Genomic DNA, 20,570 nt, shown 5'->3' on the forward strand with positions numbered 1-20,570 from the left:
CCAGTGAGGAAGGGGGGTGGGAGGAGGGCTTGCTGGAGAAGAAAATGCCAAGATTTATGAGGTAGATAGAAATCATCACTTCACAGGCTCAATATCCCTGCAGAAAAGATAAGTACATTCATCTGTAAAAAAATAGAGATGAGGTAGGACTTAAGCAATGTTGTACTGTTCTTGTTTTCTTTCCAAAAAAAAGAAAAAAAGAAACTTCCCTGAGATGGTTTCTTCTTTGAAATACAAAAAAAAAAAAAAAAAAAAAGAGGGGGGGAGGGGAAAGGAAAAAGAGAGAAAAATAGATGTATCCCCCCCCCCCCAAAAAAAAAACAGAAGCCCGGAAAAAATGTTGATTAGAAGACAAGGATTCGATTGTTGCCAAAATCAACCACAACGATCATGCCATCCGGGGTAATGGCGATGCCAGAAGGACGGTCCATCTGGCCGAAGCCGCTGCCTTGAGCCCCAAACTTGCACAGGAAGCTGCCGTTGGACTCGAACACCTGGACCCGGTGGTTCCTGGAATCCGCTACAATGATGCGGCCCTCCTGGTCCACGGCCACCCCCTGTGGGCGCAGGAACTGCCCATTGCCGGTGCCCTCGGACCCCAAGAAGCGCGCTGACTGGCAGTCGGGGTGGATGACCAGGAGGCGGTGGTTGTTGAAGTCGGTGACCACCAGGTGGCCCTCGTGGTTGAAGGTCACCCCGCGGGGCGAGTCAAAGTGCTTCCAGAGGGCCCCTTCAAAGCCGTACTTGTTGAGGAAGACTCCGTCGGGCCCGAACAGCTGGATGCGGTGGTTGCGCGTGTCAGACACCAGGATCTTGCCCTCGGGGTTCACGGCCACATCCCAGGGGTAGTTGAACTGCCCGTTCTTGGTGCCCTTCTCCCCGAACTTGAGGAGGAACTGGCCCTCGAAGGTGAAGATCTGGATGCGATGATTGTCCTTGTCCGCCACCACGATGCGGCGGGAGGCGTCGCAGGCCACGCCGGCCGGCCGGTCGAACTGCCCGGGCCGGGAGCCCAGGGTGCCAAACTTGTGGTGGAAGGTGCCGCAGGGCTGGAAGACCTGGATGCGGTTGTTGCTGCGGTCGGCGACGATGATGTAGCCCTCCTTGTCCACGCTCACGCCCCAGGGGCGGCACAGCTTGCCGTCGCTGTCGCCCTCGCTGGCGAAACTCAGGCCCGGGAGCCCGATGCCCACGTAGCTGCGGCCCGACTTCACCAGCACCTTGAAGGGGCTGTTCTCTATATGCTGGTTGCACAGAGTGACGGACACCAGGTGCTCGCCCTCCAGCTGGGGCCGGTAGCTCACCAGGTAGGTCCCATTCTGCTGGTCGCTCACCTCGGCCCCAAACAGGTTGCCATCGGGGCCCAGGACCACGGCGGACATCAGGTCACCCCCGGAGAGGCGGGGCTCCCCGTCGTGGTCATAGCCGATGACCGTGAACGAGGCCACCTTGCCCTGCAGGGCTCGCTTGAGGCCCTCGCCCTTAGCCTTGGTGAGGGGCGCAAAGGCCCCGCTGCTGACGAAGCCCAAGGACTTGATGGCCAGGTACAGGGCCTGGTCAGGGGGGGTGAACATGACCCGGTCGTCTTCTTGGGGCTGCAGGAAGCTGCGCACGCTCTTCAGCTCCTGGACCTGGGCCAGCATGCGGTCGCGGGCCAGCAGCACGTCCAGGGCTCGGCCCTCCTCTAGCACCTGCTGCACGGCACTGATGGTACTCTCCAGTTTGTTGAGGTTCTGCCGCAGCTTCTCCACCTGCAGGTACAGGGATTTGGCTTTCACCTGGCGGATCTTCTCTACCTGGAAAAAGAAAAACAAAGCAGCGTTGGGAGAGGGGACAGAGGCTAAGGACAAAGTTCCGTAAATGACACATATCCTGGAGCCGGAGCAATAGCATAGGAAGTAGGGCATTTGCCTTGCAAGCGGCAGACCAGGGACAGGTCCAGTTTGATCCCCAGCACCCCATAAGGTACCCGAGCCTACCAGGAATGATTTGAGTGCAGAAGCGGGAGTAACCCCTGAGCGCTTCTGGGCGTAGGCCCCACCAAACACAAACACAAAGAAAATGACACATTCAGAGGATAACCAAAAGGAGACCCCAACTGAGTTGAGGATACAATACCGCTCTCAAAAATGACAAACTTTGTGTGCAGGGTTAGAGACAGTACAGTGGGTGGGGCCACCTGCTTCGCACACAGCCAATTTGAGCTTAACCCCTAATATCCATTTTGGTCCTGTTCTCCCACCTCCACCCCCCAAGCACAGCCAGAGTAATCCCTGAACATTGCCGTGTGGTGCAAAAACCAAAGCCAATACCAACGCCTAGAACATGGCTCAAAGGGCTCAAAAGGTTGGGAGTGCCTTCTCTGTTCATGGTTCATAATGCATGGCCCTAAGTACTGACTGCCACCAAGCATGGACCCAAAACAAAAGAAAAACCCTGGGCTGGAATGATAACATAGCAGGTAGGGCATTTGCCTTGCACATGGCCGACTTAGGTTCAATCCCCTTTATCCCAGATTGTCTACCGAGCACTGCCAGGAATGACTCCTAATCACCGCCAGGTGTGCCTTTCCCCCCAAAAAAAAGAATAAAGGAGAAAAAAAGAAAAAGTAAAAATCCCCAAATAAAGGAGTGTTGAGCGCCCGCCAAGAATAATTTCTGAGCGTAGAGCCTGGGTAAGCTGCTTGCAAGGCAAATGCATTATTAATTCACTGTTAGGATTGCTCTGGCCCTTCTGGTAGTCTTTGTAAAATTCTTTTCTTCCCATCTAGGATCTGGTCTAGACTCAGTCGTTTCATTTACAGTCTTCTTTGCTAAAGGGTATTTTGGTTAATGGTGAGCCCAGGACGTTACAGTAAAGGTCTCTATGCTAGGTACATATAAGTCAGAGGTACTTTACCCTCCCCCCCCCCCCCATTCCCCAGAGAAATGCCAGGCTATTGCTATTGCTCTGGGCCCCATGTGCAATCTCTTTTTTTTAGTTTTTTTTGTTTTTGTTTTTGGGTCACACCCCACAGCGATCAGGGGTTTCTCCTGGCTCTATGCTCAGAAATCGCTCCTGGAAGGCTCAGGGGACCATATGGGATGCTGGGATTCAAACCACCAACCTTCTGCAGCGAGGCAAACACTTTACCTCTCTATCTCTCTGGCCCCACAATCTGTCTCTCTCTTTTTTTCTGTTTTTGGGTCACACCCAGAGGTGCTCAGGGGTTACTCCTGGCTCCATGCTCAGAAATTGCTCCTGGCAGGCACGGGGGACCATATGGGACACCGGGATTCGAACCGATGATCTTCTACATGAAAGGCAAACACCTTACCTCCATGCTATAGTATATGACACATGCTATCTCTCCAGCCCCACAATCTCTCTCTTTTTTTTTTAATTCACTTTTGGGCCTATCTAGCACATTGGGGATTGAACCTGGGATCCCCACATGCAAAGCATTTTTCTAGAAGGTCGAGTTTTTGGTCTATGAGTTTCATGGCCCAATCGCCCTCCCAAATAGGCATATGTCATCTTGTTTACTTGCTATTTGCAGGCCATATCCATCACTCCCAGGATCAAAGCAGGGCTCCCACTTGTTTAAAAAAAAAAAATGTATTCTATCCCAAACTTAACTGGAAAATTATAGGAATAATAAAAGAATCCCATGTGTATTTTCTTCAGATATGCTTCTGGATTTTTGGCCTCTTTTCATTATTCTCTTTTTACATGTGTATGTGATTTGAGAGTAAGCAAGCATGTCATGGTCATGATGCCCCTTGACCCCTAAGTAGGGCAGTGTTCGTGTCTCTGAGCAAGGATGTCTCAGCTTACATAACCAGCAGGGCCAGTGGTTCTATAAGCACCAGGAGGATGCATTGCTAGTGGGGGGGGGGGGGGGGAGGAGAATGACAATGATGTCAGGGATTGTATTGTCCTGCCTCATTGCAGTCTACAGGCCTTAAACTGTCCAATGGGGAATGGTTGTTCCCCCCCCCCCCCAACAACCAGCAATGCTTAGGGTTTACTCCTGGCTCAGAGATTACAGGACAAGGTTTGGGGTACCCAACACAAAGTTCACACGAGAAGGTGGAGAGAGTTCAGCAGGCAGGGCAGGGTGGTTGCCTTGCTCAGAGCCAGAAGGAAACTGTGAGCACAGCTGGGTGTGACCCAGACTCCTGACACAAAAGATCCCACATTTTTCAGGGCGTTGGTATATGAGAGGAAGGAGGTAGCTAGGCCACACTCATGGATCGAAGTATGCTTCCTATGTGCTTAGTCCATTGAGTTAGCTAGATCAAGTTGATGTTTTGTTTTTAATTTTTCCCCCCAGTTCTTTTAGGTCACACCTAGCAGTGCTCAGGGGTTACTCTTGACTCAGAAATCACTCCTGGCAAGCTCAGGGGACCATATGGGATGCCGGGACTCAAACCACTGTCCTTCAGCATGCAAGGCAAAGGTCTACCTCCATGCTATCTGTCCGACCCCCAAGATTTATGTTTTTAGGCCACAAGCAGTTGTGCTTAGTGTACTCCTGGCAGTTTGGGGGAACATATAGAGTGCTGGGACTGGATTATGTGCAAAGAAAGTGCCCTACAGCTTCTTAGATATATCTGTTTCATGTTCTCTCTCTCTCTCTCTGTATATATATGTGTATATATATACACATATATACATACACACAATATATATATATATATATATATACATACATACAACCTAGAATACTTCCAAATCATAAAAATAGGATACCCCACCCTTGAAAGAACAAGTTTGTGGGCCATAGCAATAATAGCACAGTGGTAGGGCGTTTGCCTTGCAAGCAGCAGATCTAGGACGAACCTTGGTTCTATCCCCGGTGTCCCATATGGTCCCCCAAACCAGAAATGATTTCTGAGCACATAGCCAGAAGTAACCCCTGACCATCCTGGTCCGCCCTGGGTCAGCCGCGTGCAAGGCCAACGCCCTACCGCTGTGCTATTGCTCTGGCCCTGGAAACTTTGATTTTGATGAATGAAACTCATTTCCTTTTTCTCTTCCCATTAAACAACTAAAGCTGCTTAAGTGATACAGAAGAGTTGCAGGTGGAACTGAAGCACAACCTCCTGCAAAGTGTGGACAGCAGCCTTCTGCACTCTTCCCCAGCCCCAAGTTCTCCCTGTTAAGGAGATTCCGCCTATGAAAGGACTAAGGCAGCTATTCTGACAGCTAGACTAAGTTCACTGCAAAACTTGTGGGAAGCCTGGCTTAACTGCAAGTGTGTGTTTATCTATCGGTGATATTTGATCTGATGCTTTATCATCTGTTACTCTGGAACCAGTGTCTGGAAACAGGTGACTGTATAGAATTGGCACAACCAACACTCACTCACTCACTCACTCACTCACTCACTCACTCTCTCTCTCTCTCTCTCTCTCTCTCTCTCTCTCTCTCTCTCTCTCTCTCACTCATTATTTATTATCCTTCAGCCCTTCTCTGGGCTTTGGTCCTGATTCCTTAACTAATATTGAGTGACTGAGCTCTCAAGAAAGAAGGGGTGCGGGCTGGAGTGACAGCACAGCGGTAGGGTGTTTGCCTTGCAATCGTACAACCCTGAATGGATCCTGGTTCAGTTCCTAGCATTCTGTAAGGTCCCAGAGCTGGCCAGGAGCAATTTCTGAGCACAGAGCTGGGAGTAATCCCTGAAGGCTGCCAGGTGTTGACCCAAAAAAATGAAAAGAAAAGGGAAGAAAAAAAGAAAGAAGTGCATATCCAGACACATAAGACTCTAGTACCCAAAAATACCTCAACGGGAGGCTAGAAAGCCAAATTATTCTATTCTATAGAGAGGCAAAGACAGACAGCTAGCTATCTGAAGAAATTTAGCAACACCCATGGAATTTTGGGCAAGGTGCCAGAGCAAACTAATGGCATCTAGGGGTGTTCAGAATGAGCCAGTTTATTTGGGGGTTATCTGAAAATGAGATTTTTAGGCAAGTAGAAACCACTATTGCACGAACAAGAGATTGACTCTTCCAAATTTGCTTCCCCTAGATAAGAAACTTGCTTTCCAGGCTTCCATCAAGAGGAAACTGCCTTTAGCAAGGGCTTGAGTCAGCTTACAGCAGGAGGGGCATTAAGGTGAGGGCTGCAGGAATCCTGCACACAAAGGCCTTTTCATCATGTAGCCAGAAGAGCAAGCCCATAGCAGAGTTTAGCACAGAGCTCAGGTTGCAAAGAGACCCCCATTTCAGTTATAATTAACATTCGTGGGTGGCATTGAACTGGCAGAGCACGGGGACACCCAAGTGTCTGAGAACCATGATGGACCTGCAGAGATCTGAATAAAATACACACTGGGGGGTGTGGGGACAGGACAAAGGGATAGAAGTGAAACATTCTAAGAGTGAAGATACTTGCTTTGCACTCAGCACTGCCAGAGTAAACTTGGGTGTGGTTCTCAGTTCAAAACCACTAAAAAGGCAACTGGACCAATCTTTAAAAGATCCTAAGTGGTCTGGAGTGATAGCACAGCAGTAAGGCGTTGCATGCGGCCAACCCCCAGAACCAACAGGGTTCAAATCCGGGCATCCCAGTATGGTCCCCCGAGCCTGACAGGAAGGAGTGACTTCTCAGAACAAAGCCAAGAGTAACTCTTGAGCACCACCAGGTTTGTGACTCAAAAATCAAAACTAAAACCGAAAAAGTTAAGAGCCACTTAATGCAAAAATGCAGTAGGTAATCGAGTGTGGCTTTGCAGAACGCTTAGTGGTCTGGCCCTTTTCTGCCTTTCCAGAGCCTGAAGCTTAATCTGAGCTTCCTCCAAGTTCCAGTGCTCAAAAGGAGGCTGGACCCGGGTCTGGTCTCTCTTTTGGAGATGCTGAGACTGAAGGCATGCAAGAGCAAAAGGAGCACCTACCCAGCCACAACCTTCTTCTGAGTGGAGAGAATTTGCTTAGCGGCTCTTTTTTTCAAGAGCACCCCAATGCACCATATGCGGACCTTCACCAAATAGGAAGAACAGGCACAGGCAGAACATCAGTTTAGGAGGGTTGATGGAAAGAGAGGGAGGAAGTACATTCTGCACCACAAAGTGTGAGCAGGCACAAGTCCAAACCAGAACATTTCCATGGCCGTGGCAGGCTTCTCACGCCCAGCTCAGTGTCCAATATACACCCTGGTCTGTCTCCTTCCTAGAACATGGCAGAGAAAACTCCAGGCTCCTTTTGGCCCCCTACCCCTTCTAAAAGGCCCTCTAATCCCTGCATGGATGGCAGTTACAGACCCACACCCGGAATCCACACGAGCACTGCCATCGTGGTGGCAGCGAGTGCAGTGGACAGCGATATCCTCACCTTCCACAACAGCTCGCACTCGCGCTCCTCCAGGGCTTTCCTGTGTCGTGCCGTCACGGCTTTCACCTCCGACTGAACCACCTTAGCCTTCATCTCTACCTGCTCCGCCACCGTCTGGGCTTGCTCGATGCTCAGCTGGAAAATGAAACACAGGGAACATGATTTGTGAGCAAGGCATTACAGATGTTTAAAATAAAACAAAGCCACAAAGGCAGGGGTCGGAGCAACAGGACAGCGTGGAGGGTGTCTTTCCTGCCTTGCACCTGGCCAACCAAGGTTCGAGCACCGGCAAGCTCATGTGGTTCCCTGTGCCAGCCAGGAGTGATTCCTGAGTGCAGAGGCCAGGAGTAACCCCTGAGCATCCTCAGGTGAGGGTCCAGAACATCACCATCAAAAAGAGCTGAGAAGTCAGCATTACTCTCTTTCAGCATCCCGTCATTGTCTGAGAAAGCACCTGCTGAGATGCTGGCACATACCCACGCAGCTCTGTGCGGCAGATGGCACCTCCAGTGACCAGAGCCTTGATGAGATACTGCCAGTGTGAAAAGGGGCAGCTGGTCACAACAGGAACCAGGAATGAGCATCGTCTCTGGGCACGCAGCAACTTCCCACATGTCCTGACCTAACCGAACCCTCTTCGCTGGTCGGGGACCACCTCTAAGTCAATCAGCTGGTCTTAATGAGACATATTATCATTCATACAAAATTCATGCAGACAGAAGGCTTGGTGTTTTCATTAATATTACATGATGTATCTTGAAAAAGCCACCAGGATTTTCTCCCCAAGATAGTGACTTACTAAGTCAGAAATTCTAAACTGTGAACAGGCAACACAGGGCAAGCAGAGAGTAAAGAGACTGAAAAGGGCTTGGAACACAGTTCAGGGTAAGGAGTCAACACCTGTTGTTTACAGGTGTTAAACAGCTAACATTTATTTATTTATTTTTTGTTTGGTTGGTTATTTTTGGGGGGGGGGGTCACACCCGTTTGATGCTCAGGGATTACTCCCGGCTAAACGCTCAGAAATTGCCTTGCCCCTGGCTTGGGGGAACCATATGGAACGCTGGGGGATTGAACCGGGGTCCTTCCTTGGCTAGTACTTGCCGGCCCCTATTTATTTATTTATTTATTTATTTATTTATTTATTTATTTATTTATTTATTTATTTATTTATATTTGGGGTTTTTGGCCACACCTAGCAGCTGTACTCAGGGGTTGCCCTGGCTCTGGGCTCAGAAATTGCCCCTAGCAGGATCAGGAACCATATGGGATGCAGGGAATCAAACCACCATCTGTCCTGGTTTGGCCAAATGCAAGGCAAAGGCTTGCTATCTCTCCGGCCCCTAAACAACATTTAAATTAAAAAAAAAAATGGGACCACTCTGAGCAGAGGAGAACAAACTGAGGGGGGCTGGGGACTCCAGTTCCAAAGCCTGGCTCTTCTCTAGTTAACCTTCACGGAAGGAACCACATGGACAAGTGGTCAGTGCGAGAATGGAGCAGGAAGTGCTGAGTCACCAGCTCCCTTGTCTCACACTGGCCCTTGTCCTCGTAAAAGCACAGGCTTGGTAACTTTGATTTGGGTGGTGCTGGGATGGGGAGGTACCACAGATTAAACATTGAAATTCCTGCATTCTTTTTTTGGGGAGGCCCACACCCGGTGATGCTCAGGGGTTATTGCTGGCTGTAAGCTCAGAAATCGTCCCTGGCTTGGGGGGACCATATGGGACGCCGGGAGATCGAACTGCAGCCCATCCTAGGCTAGCATGCACAAGGCAGACGCCTTACGTCCTGCACTACCACTCTAGCCCCAAACTCCTGCATTCAAAGCATGTGCTCTAGTTCATATTTTGTGTTCAAACTGTGATCAAAACACATCAGAAAATAAAGCCTGTCCTTTGTAAAGTTTAGCACATTCATCATCATGTGCCACCACTACCAGAAGTTCCAGAACAAGATTCATCACACAAAAGGAAATTTTATGCCCATGAAGCAGTTCATCCCTATCCCCACCAGCAAACCCAGCAGATTCCCAGTCAATATTCAGCATCCTCCTCCCCCAATGAGTTCCAATGGCACAAAACTGACTATCCTGGCCCTTACAAGGACCTCAAGTATGATATTCTCATTCCCAATGATGCTTTGTCACACAAGTCTCTTGACCTTGGAAACAGCTTATCTCTGTGGTTTACCCCTTTTTGTAAAATTTGAGCAAATCTAGGGCTGGAGAGGTAGCATGGAGCTAAAGTGTTTGCCTTGCCAGGAGTAACCCGAGTGCTATATGGTATGCCCCCCCCCCCAAATACCTATGGTATCTCTACGGTAATATCAAGTAACATTTGAATTTTATGTCTAGGTGCTTTTCATTCTTCTTCTTCTTCTTCTTTTTTTTTTTTTTTTGGTTTTTGGGTTACACTTGGCAGCACTCAGGGGCTACTCCTGGCTCTATGCTCAGAAATCGCCCCCGGCAGGCTCGGGGGACCATATGGGATTCCGGGATCCGAACCACCGACCTTCTGCATGCAAGGCAAGCGTCTTACCGCTGTGCTATCTCTCCAGCCCCAGTGCTTTTCATTCTTGCACAGCAAACTGAGCTAGCAATGATTGTGTGTGTCAGAGAGTAGAGCATGGCAGACAAATTTTATTGCTTCTCTCCACAAAATGCTCAAATCTCTACTTCCCTGAAATTTCATCATTTTAACCACACACATCCCTGTCCCTTTTTAAACCCTTGCCATTTCTCTCCCAGAAGACTGCTCCCACAAAGAGCACCAGCAGGGGACCGGAGAGATATAATGGAAGTAGGGTGTTTGCCTTGCATGCAGAAGGATCCCAGCATCCCATAAGGTCCCCAGAGCCTGCCAGGAGTGATTTCTGAGTGTAGAGCCAGGAGTAATCCTTGAATGCTGCTGTGTGTGACCCAAAAACCAAAAAAAAAAAAAAAAAAAAAAAGAAAGAGCGCCAGCAAATTGTCAACTATGCATCAGAATTATCAGAGCATTGACAGAGTAATTAATTTAATGCTGTGCACAGGATCATGGTAGAGGTTGAGTAACTTAATCCATTTCCACCCCCCCCCCTCAAATCCGATATTTAAGTAAGGGGTCAGGAGACTGCATAGAGTATTTGTTTTTGCATGTGGTCAACCAAGTCCGACCTCAACACCAAACAGCTGCTTCCAAGTCCCACCAGAAACGATCCCCTGAGCACAGAATTAGGAGTAACCCGAGTACTGTTCGGGGTAGTCTAAAAACCTAAACCAAAGTAACCACCTATTTCCCATTTAAATACTCTAGAATATAAGCAACAGCTTGTGATTTGCTTCTGCTCGAGAATTAGCAAACTTCCAAGGTAGGTGTTTATGCTTAGAATGCTAAAGAAGAAAATGGAATTTTCTTTTTTTTTTCTTTTTGGTGTAAGTCACACTTGGTGGTAGCTCAGGGGACCATATGGAAAACAGGGAATTCAACCACCGCTGTCCTGGGTTGGCCGCAGGCAAGGCAAACTCCCTACTGCTGTGTTTTCTCCAGCCATGGAAATTTAATTTTCTTTATGTGTGTCACCTAAGGAGGGAGGGAGAAGGGGAGAGGATGAAAATACAAGCCTATGGGGCCAGAGAGATAGCATGGAGGTAAGGCGTTTGCCTCACATGCAGAAAGTTAGTAGTTCAAATCCCAGCATCCCATATGATCCCCTGAGCCTGCCAGGAGTAACCCCTGAGCGCTGCCGGGTATGACCCCCAAAAAACCAAAACCAAAACCAAAAACAAAAGAAAATACAAGCCTATTCAACCTGGGATCTACCCTGGGCACTGTACATGGTGTCCCAGTGTCCAGCATCACTAAATTGAGAATAAAGCTGGAAGAAAAACCCTGAGTACTGGCTGAATGCAGCACCAACATAAAACAAAAACAAGAAAGTTAAAAAATAAAAAAATTTGGGGTCGGTGAGGTGGCGCTAGAGCTAAGGTGTCTGCCTTGCAGGCACTAGCTAAGGAAGGGCCTAGAGGTTTGATCCCCCGGCGTCCCATATGGTCCCCCCAAGCCAGGGACGATTTCTGAGTGCTTAACTAGGAGTAACCCCCGAGTATCAAACGGGTGTGGCCCCAAAAAACCCCAAAAAATTAAAAATAAAATAAATAAAATAAAAAGAAACAAAAATTCATCATCCAAGAACATTATATGTGATCATGTGGCCCCAGTTACCAGCCATGTTTCTCTCTAAATCCCAAGGAATAGAGAGAGAATGCCACAGAAACAAGGGTCTTTGTCAGCAGGGCACGTCATAGAAAACACCACTGATGACTGAAATAGTTAGTGCTCACAATTTCACCTAGAGTTGTTGTTAAACGGCGAAGGCCAGAACTGGAGAGGGCACAGAGGGTAGGGAGCGGGCCTTGCATAATAAGAGTTCTAGCACTACCAGAAGTATTTTCTGAGTGCAGCATCAGGAGCAAGCCGCCCTCCCCCCCCAACAAACCAACCAACATACAAACCAGCAAAGTCTTCGTTCTAAAGTACTGGGGGGAGTGGGGGATAGAGCAATAATACAACAGGTAAGGCTTATTCCTTGTACCAGCCGAACTGGGTTCAATCTCCAGCATCCCCTATAGGCCCAGCACAGAAACAGAAATGCTATTTCTGCTGGAGTCTGTGAGCTTGCCTGGGGTGATTCCTGAGCAGAGCCAGGAGTCCTACACATTACTGGGTGTGGCCCCAAAATGGTGGAGGAGAGAGAAGAATTTATAAAATAAAAAGCTTCCCAGCTTTCTCCAGCCCTCAACAAAATAGCCTGCAGCCATATGGACAGCTCACCTCTGGCTGGGAGAAAAGGGGGGGCCCAAAGACACTTCTGCAAGTACCCACAGTAGTTCTGACAATTCCCACCGCCTTCAAGATGCAAATAGTCGGGCCCAGAGAGATAGCACAGCGGGGTTTGCCAAAGGTGGTTGGTTCAAATCCCGGTGTCCCATGTGGTCCCCTGTGCCTGCCAGGAGCTATTTCTGAGCAGATAGCCAGGAGTAACCCCTGAGCAACGCCGGATGTGGCCCAAAAACAAAAAAAATAATGAAAATAAATTAAAAAGATGCAAATAGTCATGCATTTTTTGTCAGGGTTACTGTTACATGGTTACCCACATACTGGAGTTGGCCGCAAGAGCTAGAAAGGGGCACAGAAGGTCTGTGCTCAGACCACAGGGCTTTTGGGAGTGCACAGAAAGGACTGACCTGGATTGCCTGGCGGCCCTGCTGGGCATCAGCCAGCAGCTGGATGGTGAGTGCCCGCGAGTCCTGTAGCACTTCCTGGAGGTAGATGAAGCTGTGGCCCCCGTGTCGGCCCATGGTACACTCCCGACAGATGGGCACTGAGCAGGTGTCACAGTAGAGATGCAGCACCTGCGGACCAAGAGTGGACAGGCATGAGTGAGATGGGGCCCAAGAGGAGTTCTGCACCCCACCCACTATCCCGGATCAGAAGGCCCTACCCCCTGATTCAACCTTCTTCAGAATGAGACCTTCCCTTCCAAGGGAAGGTATACCCAGAAGGTATAAAATTGTTTTGGGGCCAATTAATATAGTACAGCGGGGGGCCAGAACGATAGCAAAGCAGTAGGGCATTTGCCTTGCACACAGCAGATCCAGGAAGGACAGCGGTTCGAACCCCGGCATCCCATATGGTCCCCTGAGCCTATCAGGAGCAATTTCTGAGCAGAGCCAGGAGTAACCCGAGTGCCATTGGGTGTGACCTCCAAAAATAACCCAAAACAAACTGCCAAAAAAACCCCACCACCAACAACAAAAAAGTACAGCAGGTAGGTATCATGCGTGTACTTGACCTAATTCAATCCCCAGATATGGCCCCCAAAATCAAAAACAACGAATAATAATAAATTAAAGAAAAAAAAGAAAAGGATTTTTCGGGCCAGAGAGTGTGAGTGATATACAAAGGTTAAGGCACCCGGATTTGCAAATGGCAGAAGACCTAGGTTCAACCTTTAGCACAAGTCTCTGAGCATCTCCACAAGTCAGAGCACTAACAGAAGTGGCTTCAAACCCTTCCCTCGTGGCCCCATCCCTCCTGCCAGAGCATAGCCGGATTCCCCACACACAAGCAAGCTCGGGCTGAAGTTGCTGAAATGAAAGCTAAAAAGCCAGAGTTAAGGTCAGCCAGATCCTTGTCTTCCTTCTTCCTGCCAAGTCGTTTCGAGGAGCCGAGCCTGGGAAGCAGCCGAGCTGACAGAGTTGGCTTTATGCGACGTGCCAGTTCCCTGGGGCCTCCCCGGCAGAGGCCAGAGAAGAGCTGGCACAGGCTCCACCTGCTGATAAGAGAGGTTTCAGGAGCGAGAGCTCCTTGGCACAGAAACTGGGCCAGGCTCATTGTCTCCCTCCACAGAGCGGGGGCCCTTTGCACCCCACTCCCTGTACAGGATTGCTGGAGGGCTGTCAAAAGCAGGGCTCACACCTGCCTTTGGGTGTTAGACTGGGAGCTGGGGCCAGGAGTCTCTCCCAGGTAGGTAACACACAGCTGGGTTGCAGGAAGAAAGAGGCGGCCAGTGCCTGCTGGCAGGGGATATGCCTGCTCCACAAGGCCAGAGAACCAGCACTGTGCTCAGATCTGGGGCTCAGAAAGTGAGAACCCCAGAAGATGATGATGTGGTTCACTGCAAATATCAGCTCGAAAAGAACAAGCTGGGTGGCAGGGATAAAGTCCTCATGGAGAAGAATGGGGTCAACAGGTGAGCATGCAGCCTTGTTACCTGGGCCGAACCCCAACGGGCACAAAGAATATCAACCAGGGAATGAAGTTCCACCTCCCTGGAACCTGAGTCTGGGGGCAACCCACCCCCACGGGCTACAGGCTGCTTTCTAGACACTTTTCAGTCCAGAGACTGGGACTTAAGTTTCCATTTCGAAGAAGATGCTTCAGGGTCTGGGGGGTGGGGGAGATCGTGTGGAGTGCCTGCTTCCCACGAAGAACCCAAGTGGGTTTCTCCCACGCTTGCACAGACCCCTAGACACCACTGCATATCGGTCATCTGACCACCAACCAGCAGGGTGAGCAGTAAAAGGAAGAAAGTTTCTGTATGTCAGACAGGCCCTGTTTTGAGTTGGCTTGAGGGGAAGGGAGCGATCCTTACACCTAGCAACAGCGATGCTCAGGGGTTACTCAGGAACCACCCTTGGCAGTGCTTAGGGATTATATGGGATGACAGGGATCAAACCCACATTGGGTGCAAGGTACTATCTCTCCAGCACTTTATTTGGTCGCAGGGGTCTCAAACTCAATTTACCTTCGGGCCGCAGGAGGCAAAGTTGGGGTGATCCTTGAGTGCAAAGTCAGTAGTAAGCCTTGAACATTGGGGGGTGTGACCCAAACAACCAAAACAAAACAAAAAAGATTCTTCTAGGGCAGGGCCACAAAATGTTGTATGGAGGGCCGTTTGCGGCCTGAAAGAGAAAAGTGACAAGGGCTGTCACTTCATTACCGATTTTTTGTCCAGGGTTGTTCCTTTGCCAACAGCAGCAAGAGTTGAAATCAAGAAAGGCAACTTGCCTTCTTCAAAGTCAATCATTTCTGAAAGCAGGTTCTTCATTTCAATCTGATATCTCAAATCCTCAAGCTGGGCTGGAGAAAAGGGCTCAAAGGGCTGAGCTCACACTTGGCACAGGGGAGGCCCAGGTTCCATCACCAGCCCCACGGTACCCCCGCACCCCAGAACTAGGAAGAGGCAGCCCAAATGTATCCCCCACCCCAATCCCCAATAGGTGTGGCCCCAATCCCCTTACCAATAAAGGGAAAACAGCAAACAACATTCTTGTGCTAACCTTAAATACTAACAAAGAGAGGCAAGGATGGATAAGTTGGGGGCTTTGGGGAAGTTTTATGATGCAGTCCTAAAGTAATTCTCTAGCCATTTCAACCTCACCACTGCATTCTTTCCCTTTGCTCTCCCCATTTGTCATGGGAATATAAAGGGCCCCTCCTTATGGTGTGAATTGAGACATCAGAAGGCTCCTTTTATTAAAGGAAATTCGAACATGTGGTGGGGTCCTGGTTCAGCCCTACCCAGAGTGTCTGAACAACCTTCTCTCTTTCTCAGAGTTCACCCCTGCTCAGGACAGAAGGTGTCGCTCAGCGCGGTGTTTTTCTGTTCCCTTGCTTTCTTCTGGCAGAAGACAGAGGCCAAGCAAATGTTACAGCCTGAAGTCTACTCCTGGATCTGCACAAGCTGTGAGTGGAGAAGAGCTGTAAACTGTCGCATGCATGGCAGTCTAGTCTGCCCTCATGCACCAAGGGGGTCCTACACCTTTGGAGACCCTCACCACAGAAAGATGCTTAAGAAGCCGGCTGCAAAGAGCCAGGACACTCTAGGCGTCAGCTCTAACACTGTGAGGACATTTTCTGTAGTTTTAGGTTGGTTCAATTCCAGGCCCCAGATGAGATTTCCTTCAACTGCAAGTTTTTCCAAAAAGATTTCTGCAGGTGCAGTAGACAAAGGTGGCAACCAAGTGCTCAAAGCCTAGTTTCAGCTCCAAGTCCCTCACAGGCTCCGATGCCCCAGGGGAAAGAAAAAAAAAACAAAATCAAAAGCCCCAACAAAACAAAACAGCAATGAAGGTCTTTGGCTGGGATCCCCACGTGGCCTGGTTTCACAGGGCTCAATGGAGCTCCCCACCAGGTGGTCAAAAAAAGGCCAGATTCCTGCCTCAGCTGACAGAAGGAACATATAACCAAGTAAATTGTGAGTTGAAGGAGGAATATTCGCAGCTGGGGGCTCAGAGCAATAGCACAGCAGTAGGGCATTTGCCTTGCACATGGCCGACATAGGAAGGACCCAGGTTTGATTCTTAGCATCCCATATGGTCCCACAGAGCCTGCCAGGAGTGATTTCTGAACGCTGAGCTAAGAGTAACCCCGAGCGCTGCCCAATGTGACCCCAAAAATCCAAGAAGGAAGGAAGGCAGGCAGGCAGGCAGGCCCTGGTTTGATCACCCTGACCACTAAGCTGGGTGTGGATCCCCACCCCTAGAATAGAGTGAAAGGAGATCGCTGATCTCTCTCAGAGGCCGGAGAGATAGCATGGAGGTAGGGCGTTTGCCTTGCACACAGGACGGCGGTTCGAATCCCAACATCCCATATGGTCCCCCGCAGCCTGCCAGGAGCCCTTTCTGAGCATAGAGTAGAGCCAGGAGGACCCCCTGAGCTGCCAGGTGTGACGACCGCCCCCCAATAAAACACTAACCATAAAACAGGGCCAGAGAGATTAGACACACCGTGGACCCAGGTTCAATCTGTCATTTTATGTGGTTCCCTGCGCACTCCCAGGAATAATTCCTAAGTGCAAAGCTAGGCGTAACCTTCTGGTTCTATGCCATGGGTGCGTTCCAAATAAAAGGCAAAAACACCACGAAGGCCAGGCAGCACAATGCGCAGGGCACACTTGTCTTGCACAGTCCCTGGCATGCCATATTGTACCCTGAGCTGGACAGGAGTGACCCCCTAAGTACCAACAGGTGTGGGCCCAGAATAAACAAAAAAGACCAAAAATCGTGCAGAGGGTTCCCCACCAGAAATGTGGCAGGAGTCTGAAGCTGGGCCGGGGGGTAGGGGGCCGGGAGGGGCTGGGAAGAGCTGGCCTCTGGCGGCAGGAATTCCTAAGCAAGGACACGCCCCCACCTCATGGCGACAATCTGGCTGCCAGGGCTGAAAGGAGCAGGCGCGACCTCTGACCCTGCAAATGACCACACTCTTCCCTGCCCCCCAGCTTCCAGCAGGCCCCACCCACAGCCTTCCTCTCCCAAAATTTCTAAAATACCAGGCAGAGACAAAGACCCAGGAATGTGGGCCCAGCGGGGAGAAAAAGGGGGGTGGGGGTGGTTAAAGAAAAAAATAAATAAAAATACTACATGGGCACTGTTTACCCTCCCCAGTTTTGAGGGCAGGCGCTTTGTTAGTGCCTTCCAGCCTGGAATTTGGTCAGAGCTGGCCGGGAACACGCGGTGGCCACACAGGAGATGATCCTCAGGGACAGAAAGGGAGCAGTTTCTGGGTCTCACCTGGTCTTCCCCAACTTTGGCCAGGACAGGAAAGTATGTGACCCCCCCCCAAAAAAAAAAAGAATTAGTCTGTGGCCTTAGAGGTGGTAGTCATGGCCAGTAATCACTAGGCATTCAACAGGGCTTTGTATGTGGGACACCAAGGCACCAAAACAAATTCAAAGAGCCAACTCTGGCCACAAACGTATAAAACAGCATCAAGCCAAGCTTTACTTTAAAAAAAAAAAAAAAAAAAAAAAAGAACTGCATCTATTGATTGATTGATTGGTTTGGGGGGTACATCCAGCAGCGCCCAGGAGTTACTCCTGACTCTGCACTCAGAAATCACCCCTGGCAGGCTGGGGGCCCATATGGGAATCGAACTGGGTCCCTCCCAGATGCAAGGCCACATTTAAGGCTCTACCACAGTGCTATCTCTGCTATCTCTCTCTGGGCCCAAGCCAAGCTTTATTTAAAAAGTAAAATACAAAGGGGGAAAAAAAGTAAGTAAAATACACAGTATGTCCAAGGCCCCAAAACCCTAAGAGAAAAGCCCAAATCTCCAACCCAGTAATGGGTGGGGTGGGGTGTTCACATCAGAAAAGCCACTGAAGGGCCCAATCAATGGTCACCAGCTCAACATAAATAAGCCCGCCCCACTCCACCCCCCATCTAAAAAGCTCTTTTGTTAATTCAGGGGAGGGGCACAAGTGTTATTTTAAACGCTGAGCTACAAGCATCAAATACCTGGTTAATCAGCCCCCCATATCTCATTCAACTGTTTTTACCTTAGACCTTTACCCACTTCCCTAAGTGGCTAGGCCTGGTGACTTTGCCTGGGGGGTAAATCGGGGGAGCCACTCCCATTGATACCACTTCTATCTCCGGTGACAAAAATATAAGCTCAGGCCCAGCGGGCCACCAAGTTGGTGCTCTGGACAAAGGGTTCCCTCCCTCCAGAGGTGACTCCACAGTGTAAAGAGAAGGCAGTATTTCTTTAATAGGAAACTTCTCCCATGAACCATTCTAAATAGCTTTAATGAATGCCTATCAATGTTGCCAACCCGGGAAGGACCGGGTTCGATTCCCGAGCCTGCTAGAAGCAATTTCTGAGAGCAGAGCCAGGAGTATCCCCTAAGTTTTGGGTGTGGCCCCAAACCCCAAATAATAAAAATTAAAGGATGCATATGGCAGCTGATAGACCCTAGCCTATCCTAACCTGATGATTTCAAAGCGGCTTTCTGTATTTCTGAGGAGCACACACACACACACACACACACACACACACACACACACACACCATGCTGCCATGAAGAGCCTTGATCTTTGTAAACCCCGTATTTTCCCTTCCGCAAAGTGTTTACTGCTGGCCTCAACGTTTTGAAGAAGGGCATTAAGAATCTCGAATTTCAGCTGGAGTCTCCTCAGTCTCTGAAGACTGACCATCAAACACTAGTTTCTGTTACCAGCATGACAAAAGGGACCCACAGGGCTGGCATTCAGGCCTGCGCATGCTCATTAATAGATAGGGAAAGGGCAGTGAGCTGCCGAGAAGGCCCCAAGACTGTCCTAGTCCAGAACACACAACCCAGTGGAGAGAGGCCTCAAGACAGGGTCTCAAGGGAAAGAGTGTTTTTAAAACAAGCCAAAGCACTGAAACACCCAGTAAAACAAACCCAAGGCCCCAAGTAAATTCCCTTTGTTACACTGAACAAGCTCAGAAAACCACATTTTCTTTTTTCTTTTCTTTTCTTTTCTTTTTTTTTTTTTTTTTTGCCATACCCTGCAGTGCTCAAGGGTTACTCCTGGCTCTGCGCTCAGAAATCACTTCTGGCAGGCTTGGGAGACCATATGGAATGCTGGGCATCGAACCCGGGTTGGCTGCCTGCAAGGCAAACTCACTATGACTGTGCTATCACTCCGACCCAGGAAAATACGTTTTACTCAATTGTTTGGCTCATTAGCAACACAGTTTGCCAGGTCTGTGAATTCCAGAATATCAAACTAGAACTGCTGTGTCACCCCAATTAACCCAATTTTTACTTGGTCACAAAAAACTAAATTGGTATAGAAATGGCTGCTGCTGTCCCATTAATACATGTAGTAGCCTTCTCTGTATTTCTTTTTTTCTTTTTTTGGTTTTTGGGTCACACCAGAGGCGGCGCTCAGGGGACCATGAGATGCCAGGATTTGAACCACTGTCCTTCTGCATGCAAGGTAAACGCATTACCGCCATGTTATCTCTCCGGCCCCTGTATTTCTTTTTAATTGTTGAATAAATATTTATTTATTTTATTGATTGATTGTTTTTTGGGCAACACCCAGTGGTGCTCAGGGGTTTACTGATGGCTCTACACTCAGAAATTGCCCCCAACAGGCTGGGGAACCATATGAGATGTTGGGCATCAAACTGGGTCCCTCCCTGGTCGGCCTCACACGAGGCAAATGCTATCTATCCAATCCCCTTTTCTGCATTTCACAGAAAACTTAGCATATATTATTTGAAGATCGCTAATTTTGAACTAGCACTGTATCTATTTGCCTTGCATGCAGAAGGACGGTGGTTTGAATCCCGGCATCCCATGTGATCCCCTGAGCCTGCCAGGAGTGATTTCTGAGCGTGGAGCAGGAGTGACCCGAGTACTGCCAACCCCTCTAAATAAAGAAATTTTCCGTTTGGAGGCACATCTGGACACAAAGGTGTGCAGGTAAAACTTTCAGTCAGTCGTCTGGAGAGAGAAAATAGAGAATAGGTAGGAGCTTGTTTTAACAACCTGACACAGGTTTTATCTCTATGGTCCCCACAGGGTCATCCCTGAACAAAAACTGGGAACTGGCTGGGATGCCATTAGTGAGGTGCACAAAAAATCCCAAACCTGAGTCAGAAGCAGCCTGGGAGGGCAGTGTTGATGCAATAGGGGCTGGAGAGATAGCACAGTGGTGGTGGTGCATTTACCTTGAATGCAGCTGACCCAAGATGGACCTGGGTTCGATTCCCAGCATCCCATATGGCTCCCCCAGCCGGCCAGGAGCGGATTTCTAAGCATGGAGCCAAGGAACCCCTGATTGCCATAGGGTGTGGCCCAAAAACAAAAGATAATAGAAGCAACTATTTACATGTGCTAATCACAACTCCAGGCTTAGTTAGATTTAACACATTAAGTTTTATGCCACCGAAGTCAGACCATAAACCTTATCCTACCCCCTTTCCCTGTTTT

The 20,570-nt window shown here is 49.2% G+C and overlaps 1 protein-coding gene across 1 annotated transcript in view; it reads right to left on the reverse strand.

Moving 5' to 3' along the window:
* Positions 1-344: 344 nt before the first annotated feature.
* TRIM71 (tripartite motif containing 71) overlaps positions 345-20,570 on the reverse strand; it is a 62,968-nt gene continuing 42,742 nt past the window's right edge. The window contains exons 2-4 of the mRNA XM_049766396.1: positions 12,544-12,711; positions 7,317-7,451; positions 345-1,796 (exon numbers count right to left, since the gene is read on the reverse strand). Of these exons, the coding sequence (XP_049622353.1) occupies positions 345-1,796; positions 7,317-7,451; positions 12,544-12,711 (1,755 nt within the window). The remainder of the gene's footprint in view (positions 1,797-7,316; positions 7,452-12,543; positions 12,712-20,570) is intronic.

This window comes from Suncus etruscus, chromosome 20, assembly GCF_024139225.1.
Source record: "Suncus etruscus isolate mSunEtr1 chromosome 20, mSunEtr1.pri.cur, whole genome shotgun sequence".
Taxonomy (NCBI): Eukaryota; Metazoa; Chordata; class Mammalia; order Eulipotyphla; family Soricidae; genus Suncus; species Suncus etruscus.